The sequence below is a fragment of the Rhincodon typus genome, chromosome 46, assembly GCF_021869965.1.
Source record: "Rhincodon typus isolate 14 chromosome 46, sRhiTyp1.1, whole genome shotgun sequence".
In the NCBI taxonomy this organism is placed as follows: domain Eukaryota; kingdom Metazoa; phylum Chordata; class Chondrichthyes; order Orectolobiformes; family Rhincodontidae; genus Rhincodon; species Rhincodon typus.
In genome coordinates this window covers 8438295-8445762 of record NC_063377.1, presented here as the reverse complement: position 1 = coordinate 8445762, position 7468 = coordinate 8438295, and the positions used below count along the sequence as shown (strand labels likewise).

General features: G+C 47.1%; 2 protein-coding genes across 2 annotated transcripts in view; both read right to left on the bottom strand.

Moving 5' to 3' along the window:
- LOC125487883 (diamine acetyltransferase 1-like) overlaps positions 1–2957 on the bottom strand; it is a 3258-nt gene extending 301 nt beyond the window's left edge. Inside the window, exons 1-2 of the mRNA XM_048620424.1 lie at positions 2837–2957; positions 593–644 (exon numbers count right to left, since the gene is read on the bottom strand). Coding sequence (XP_048476381.1) covers positions 593–644; positions 2837–2899 — 115 coding nt within the window. The 5' untranslated portion in view covers positions 2900–2957. The remainder of the gene's footprint in view (positions 1–592; positions 645–2836) is intronic.
- A 1590-nt stretch (positions 2958–4547) lies between these two features.
- The window catches only part of LOC125487859 (diamine acetyltransferase 1-like), a 9305-nt gene continuing 6384 nt past the window's right edge, over positions 4548–7468 (bottom strand). Inside the window, exon 5 of the mRNA XM_048620304.1 lies at positions 4548–5053. Within this exon, the coding sequence (XP_048476261.1) occupies positions 4853–5053 (201 nt within the window). The 3' untranslated portion in view covers positions 4548–4852. The remainder of the gene's footprint in view (positions 5054–7468) is intronic.

Genomic DNA, 7468 nt, shown 5'->3' with positions numbered 1-7468 from the left:
AGAGACAGAGACACGGTCTGCACGAGAGAGAGAGAGAGAGAGACAGACACAGTCTGCACGAGAGAGAGAGAGACAGAGACACAGTCTGCACATGAGACAGAGACACAGTCTGCACATGAGACAGAGACACAGTCTGCACATGAGACAGAGACACAGTCTGCACATGAGACAGAGACACAGTCTGCACATGAGAGAGAAAGAGAGAGAGACACACAGTCTGTGTGTGTGAATGAGAGAGACAGAGTCTGTGTCTGAGAGTGTGCACGTCTGTGTGAAGTTTGTGCACAAGTGATAAGTGTATGTAAGTGTTTGAGTTAGCTTTATTGTCACATATATTCAGATGACTCCAGTGAAAAGTTTACAAGTTGATACAAAGTTATCTTGGTACAGATTCTTCAATCCACAGTCTTGGGAAAACATAGTTAGAAAATAAAGAAATTAAGAAGTCCGGCTTTGCAGATTGTAGGAATCAATTAGAATATAGCAAAATTTAAAGTGTGTGTGCGTGCGAGTTAGAAAGTGAGTGAGTGAGAGAAAGAGAGAGATATGAATGTGGCTGGCAGGATGACACTGCATCGAGTCAATATCTCACCTTCCTCAGTCTGGGTGACCTGTTCGGAAAGGTTTTCATATTCAGCCCGTTCCTAAAACAAACAGGAAACTTGTCAATCCCAAATGAAGTGAAATGAAATGCCCATTTCCAAAGAGGAAACTCTTCAGGGAGTGCAGCGTGAGCAGTAGGCACATGGGGAGTGGACACATGTGGACTGGGCACCTGGATAGGGATTTGGGGGTGGGGTGGAGAGCGATAGAGTGTTTACAGCACCCAAAGTGGCCCTTCAGCCCATCACAACCATACCAATCATCAAGCACCCCATTCTAATTACATTGTCCAGCAACTGACCCATAGCCTTCAAGTATACATCTAAATATATCTTCAATGACTTGATGCTTCCTGCCTTGACCATCCTCACATGCAGTCAGTTCCAGATTCCCACCTTGAAAGCGGAGTTGCAGGTAGACAGGACGGTGAAGGTGGTGTTTGGTACACTTGCCTTTATTGGTCGCTGCATTGAGTATAGGAATTGGGAGGGTCATGTTGCGGCTGTACAGGACATTGGTTAGGGCCACTTTTGGAATACTGCATTCAATTCTGGTCTCCCTGCTATAGGAAGGATGTCACTAAACTTGAAAGGGTTCAGAAAAGATTTACAAGGATGTTGCCAGGGTTGGAGGGTTTGAGCTATAGGGAGAGGCTGAATACGCTAGGGCTACTTTCCCTGAAGTGTCAGAGGCTGAGGGGGTGACCTTATAGAGGTTTATAAAATCATGAGGGGCATGGATAGTGTAAATAGCCAAGATCTTTTTCCCAGTAAAGGGGAGTCCAAAACTAGAGGGCATAGGATTAAAGGAAGGGGAGAAAGATTTAAAAGGGACCTGAGAGGTAACTTTTTCACGCAGAGGGTGGTGCGTGTAGGGAATGAGCTGCCAGAGGAAGTGGTGGAGGCTGGTACAATTACAACATTTAAAAGGCATCTGGATGGGGATATGAATAGGAAGGGTTTAGGGGGAGATAGTAGGAACTGCAGATGCTGGAGAATCTGAGATAACAAGGTGTAGAGCTGGATGAATACAGCAGGCCAAGCAGCATCAGAGGAGCAGGAAGGCTGACGTTTCGGGCCTAGACCCCATGTGCCTACTGCTCACGCTGCACTCCCTAAAGAGTTTCCTCTTTGGAAATGGGCATTTCATTTGGGATTGACAAGTTTCCTGTTTGTTTTAGGAATGGGCTGAATATGAAAACCTTTCTGAACAGGTCACCCAGACTGAGGAAGGTGAGATATTGACTTGATGCAATGTCATCCTGCCAACCTCATTCCACTCACTCACACACAAAATTTTGCTATATTCTAATTGATTCCTACAATCTGAAGAAGGGTCTAGGCCTGAAACGTCAGCTTTCCTGCTCCTCTGATGCTGCTTGACCTGCTGTGTTCATCCAGCTCTACACCTTGTTATCTCAGGGTTTAGGGGGTTATGGGCCAAATGCTGGCAAATGGGACTAGATAAATTTAGGATATCTGATCGTCATGGACGAGTTGGACCAAAAAGACTGTTTCCATGCTGTACACCTCTATGTGAAAACTGTTCCCCTCAAATCCACTCCATTTCCTATAAATTGTTATTGAGTCCTCCATTACAGAAGAAAAATGTTTATCCCTGCCTTAAAACCGAAAGAACTGCGGATGCTGTAAGCCAGGAACAAAAGCAGAAGTTGCTGGAAAAGCTCAGCAGGTCTGGCAGCATCTGTGAAGAAAAAGAAAGTCAGAGTTAACTTTTCCTGAAGAGTTAACTAGCTTCTCTCCCACATTCTCTCCTATTGCCTGTCTATCCTGTCTGTACCCCCTCAGAACTCTGTAAACCTCAATCAGGTGCACCCTCTGCTCCAGGGGGAAAACATATGGCCTAACTGATGTCATATACAGCTGCATCCTAGCCTCGTTGGCTCTTGTGTTCAGTCCCTCAGCGACTAAAGGCAAGTCTTCCTATACCTGAGCACGTACCTGTCTGTTTCTGTGCATTCCATTCATTTTCAGGTGAATTGAGCTGTGCACAGCTCACAATGCTATCAAAATGTGCACATTTTGAATCACCCATGTCCTGTATTTTTTAAGAAACTTGCTCACCACCCACAACCCTTCCACCCCCCTTCAATAGCCCAATACGCAAAGCTTCTCTCCCACTCCCTGCCTCTCCTGCTCCATATGGTTAAGTTGCATTTCTCCCTTTCCCGTTCTCTTTTGCATCCAAGTTCAGGTTTGCTGCTGGGACCGACCTTAATCATTCGAGCAATGTGCACTGCGTCCTCCGCTGTCGCCTCCCGAACGCTGAATGCCATGTCTAACTCGAACTTAGCAGAGCAGCAAACGGCTGCCTGCCAGCCGCAGATCTCTCTAGGACCCAGCGGCGCCGGGAACCTTTAGCCCGGGCGCTGCCACCGCAAAGCTGGGAGGGGAATGCCAACTACCAAGCACACAAAACTCCACTCCAAACCCAACAAAGATGATTATTTTTCTCAGGCGTTTGGTTTCACTTGATTTATAATTATCTCTTCGACTATACTGGTGAGACTTTTCCAGCAAAATCCTATTTTTAGAAGCTGGTATTTCGATAGTCTCCCCCTCCAGACGAAATGTCCGGACGCTTGACTGCTCCACAAGCCGCAACTATGCGGCCGCGGGGTCCTGGCGACCGCCGCAAAAATGTATCCACAGCGCCCACTGCTGCCCTCCCCTTCCAGCCTCAGTCACTCACTTCATCTCACCTTTACCTCCCCAACCTCCAGTTCCACCTCCTCTTTGATAGCCCTCTCAGAGATCCAAAAAGGGTTTATTAGGCGCATAGGAGCAGGCCATTCAGCCCCTCCAACCTGTTCCACCATTGAATGAGATCATGGCTAACTGTCCATCTATCTGCATTTGGGTCATTTCCTTTAATGCCCGTTTTCTAAAACAAAACAAAATCAGTCTCAGATTTAACATAAGAACCAGGATCAGGACCAGGAAGGTCTTCTTCCAGCCTTCTCTGCCATTTAATACAAATTTTTAAAAAGATTTACGATTAACAACTGATCCAGCATTCACTGAGTTACAGACCTCTACCACCCTTTGTGTGTAAAAGTGCTTCCTAACATTTCTCCTGACTGGTCTAGCCCTAATTCTCAGACTGTGCCCCTAGTTCTAGAATCTCCGACCCAGTGGAAGTAGTTAATCTTTATTTACCCTGCCTCTTCCTCTCAACATCTTGAAGATGTTAATCAGTTCTAGAGAAAACAGGCTTAATTTGTAATCATCTCTCCTTGTAACTTAACTCCTGAAGTCCAGATGTCATTCTTGTAAACTTACGTTTACTCCTTCCAGGGCCAATACTTCCTTCCTAAAGTGTGGTGCCCATTACCTGCTCACTTCGATTTGGGTTGATCTAGGGTATGGAGGGCCTGTCTTATGAGGAGAGGTTGAGTAGGTTGGGGCCTTGTACTCATTGGAGCTTAAAAGATTGAGAGGCGACCTTATTGAAACATACAAGATTCTTAGAGGGATTTGACAGAGGAGATGTTGTTTCCCCTTATCGGACAGGATGAAGGCTCAGCCAGAGATGTGTTGGAATTTCTTCTGTTGGAGGGGATTGAATCTGTGGAATTCTTAATCACAGGGGGTTATCTACATTGTCTCATTCAGTATATTCAAGGCTGACCTAAAGAGATGTTAATTGTAAGAGAATCAAGGGTTGTGGGGAAAAGATAGGAAAGGAGTTGCAGAGGATTAGATCAGCTGTAATCTCATAAATGGGGGAGCAGACTCAATGGGCCGAATAGCCTCATTCTGCCCCTATACCGGATGATCCCATGGCCCCTTCTTCTGTCCTGCAAACTTTCTAGACACATGCATCCCCTCAGTTCTGGCTGAATGTAGCCAGCAACTTGCGAAATGGGAATACCACAAATATCAGACAGCAGGAAGCATTCGCTCAAAGATGCAAAGCAACTCTGAAGAGATAATAAGTTTAATTACAGTTTTGTGATCAGGACAATTAATCCTACACAAAAGTGGTCAGTGACACCAATGAACAGGTTATTGTGGATGTAAAGGATTGAGAGGACACCTCAGTTATTCAGTGATAGATTCTCTCTGATGATTGGGTGATAGCAGATCACGCGGTCGTTCTCCTGTAGCGCCACATGCTGGCAGGAGGCTACAATTGCAATGTGACATGTTTACATAGGGATTCCCCATTCGCCATGGTGAGGCTGGGAATTCTCCGGCTGGCGGGGAATTCTCTCCGTTCTCCGCGCTTACTGAGAGGGAGAGGCCGCAACGTTCTGCCCCTTTCCGCCTGCCAGCTTTGCCAACTGTTCCTGCTGGAACCTGAAGAGATGCCACCCTTCCGACTTGGTCACATCAACAGCCCCCTTCGCCTGGTAGAAGTCAATGCTTGGAAAGTTTTCGTTCAGGACGACAAAGTTCAACAGGGGGCATTTGTTCTGTAATGCAATCTGTGAGAATTCACACAAATAATCAGTGTAAGTAACTGGCAGTGGCCAGTGGATTCATGTAAAACCATCATGATCACTAGAGTAAAGCTCCCTCTACACTGTCCCCCCCATCAAACACTCCCAGGACAGGGACAGCACAGGGTTAGATACAGAGTAAAGCTCTCTCTACACTGTCCCCCTCCATCAAACACTCCCAGTACAGGGACAGCACGGGGTTAGATACAGAGTAAAGCTCCCTCTACACTGTCCCCCCCATCAAACACTCCCAGGACAGGGACAGCACGGGGTTAGATACAGAGTAAAGCTCCCTCTACACTGTCCCCCTCCATCAAACACTCCCAGTACAGGGACAGCACGGGGTTAGATACAGAGTAAAGCTCCCTCTACACTGTCTCCTCCATCAAACACTCCCAGGACAGGGACAGCACGGGGTTAGATACAGAGTAAAGCTCTCTCTACACTGTCCCCCATCAAACATTCCCAGGACAGAGACAGCACGGGGTTAGACACAGAGTAAAGCTCTCTCTACACTGTCCACCATCAAACACTCCCAGGACAGGGACAGCACAGGGTTAGATACAGAGTAAAGCTCCCTCTACACTGTCTCCCCCATCAAACACTCCCAGGACAGGGACAGCATGGGGTTAGATACAGAGTAAAGCTCTCTCTACACTGTCTCCCCCATCAAACCCTCCCAGGACAGGGACAGCATGGGGTTAGATACAGAGTAAAGCTTGAATGGTTTGACACTAAGTGCCTCAGCCAAGTCCTTTTTGAAGGTTGTGCGGTTTCTCGTCTCAACAACCCTCCCAGGCAGCGCATTCCCGACCCCCTCCCACTGCCCTCTAGGTCAAAAAACCTTTTCCCCAAATCCCCTCGAAACCTCCTGCTGTCCCCTTTGCAATCACGTCCCTGGTTATTGAGCTTTCGACTGAAGGGAAACAGCTGCTTCCTTATCCACCCTGTCCATGCCCCTCATAATCTTCTCACCCTCTGTCAGGTTCCCCTCTCAGCCTTCTCTGATCTAAAGAAAACAGCCCGAGTTTATCCAGCTTCTCTTCATCGCTGAAAAGCTCAGTCCCAGGCAACATCTTGGTGAATCTCCTCTGCACCCGTTCCAGTGCAATCCCATCCTTCCTGAAGTGTGCAGAGCAGGACTACACACAGCACTCCAGCTGTAACCTAACCAGTGTCCTGTACAGCTCCAACATCAGCTCCCTGCTCCTAAAATCCATGCCACAACTGATAAAGGCAATGATCCATGTGCTTTTTTAACTCAGAGATAACAAGGTGTAGAGCTGGATGAACACAGCAGGCCAAGCAGCATCAGAGGAGCAGGAAAGTTGATGTTTCAGGCAGCTCTACACCTTGTTATCTCAGATTCTCCAGCATCTGCAGTTCCTACTATCTCTGCCTTTTTAATTCACCTATTTACCCGTCCTGTCACCTTCAGAGATCTGCAGACAATATCCCTCTGTTCTTTGAGCGTCCTCGTGTCATCGAGTAGTCCCTTGTCTTGTTTCTTCTTCCAAAGAGCTATCATCTCACACTGCCGTCCTTACCTGGTCTAGCCTACATGTGACTCCAGACCCACAGCAATGTGGTTGACTCTTAACTGCCCTCTGGGCAATTAGGGATGGGCAATAAATGCTGCCTAGCCAACGACGCCCTCATCCCGTGAATGAATAAAGGGAAAGAAAACTTTCTCAGGGTTAAATTCCATCTGCCACCTATCTGCCTATCTGACCAATCCATTTCTATTCTCCTGTAACGTAATGCCTTCCACCTGACTTCCCGGTCAAACTTTGTATCATTTGCAAACTTACTTATCATACTCTCTGCCACGTTCTCATCTATGTCCTTTATATATACCACAAACAATAAGGGACTGAGCACAGATCCCTGTGGTATGCCAACGGACGCTGGGCACACAGCTTTTTACCACCACCCCCTGTCTCCTGTCACTGAGACAAATTTTGGATACATCTTGCCAAGTTACCCTGGACCCCATGAGGTTCGATCTCCTTTCTCAGTCTCCCGTGTGGAACCTCGTCAAAGGCTTTGCTGAAGTCTGTAGCAACTGCATCAACCCTCGGCTACTCACCGCGCCCCCCTCGAAAAGAAGAAATTGGAATCACTTAACTCTATTGGATAACTTACCAGAATAATAAAGTATTTACCTACTAAATGGCAACTGTGCCAATATAGTGATGTCCCACAAACACACCCTTGGCAAACATAGAAAATATGATCAGTAGGAGGCCATTCGGCCCTTCGACACTGCTCCACCATTCTTCACAATCATGGCTGATCGTCCAACTCAATAGCCTCAGAGATAGTAGGAACTGCAGATGCTGGAGAATCCGAGACAACAAGGTGCAGGGCTGGATGAACACAGCAGGCCAAGCAGCATCA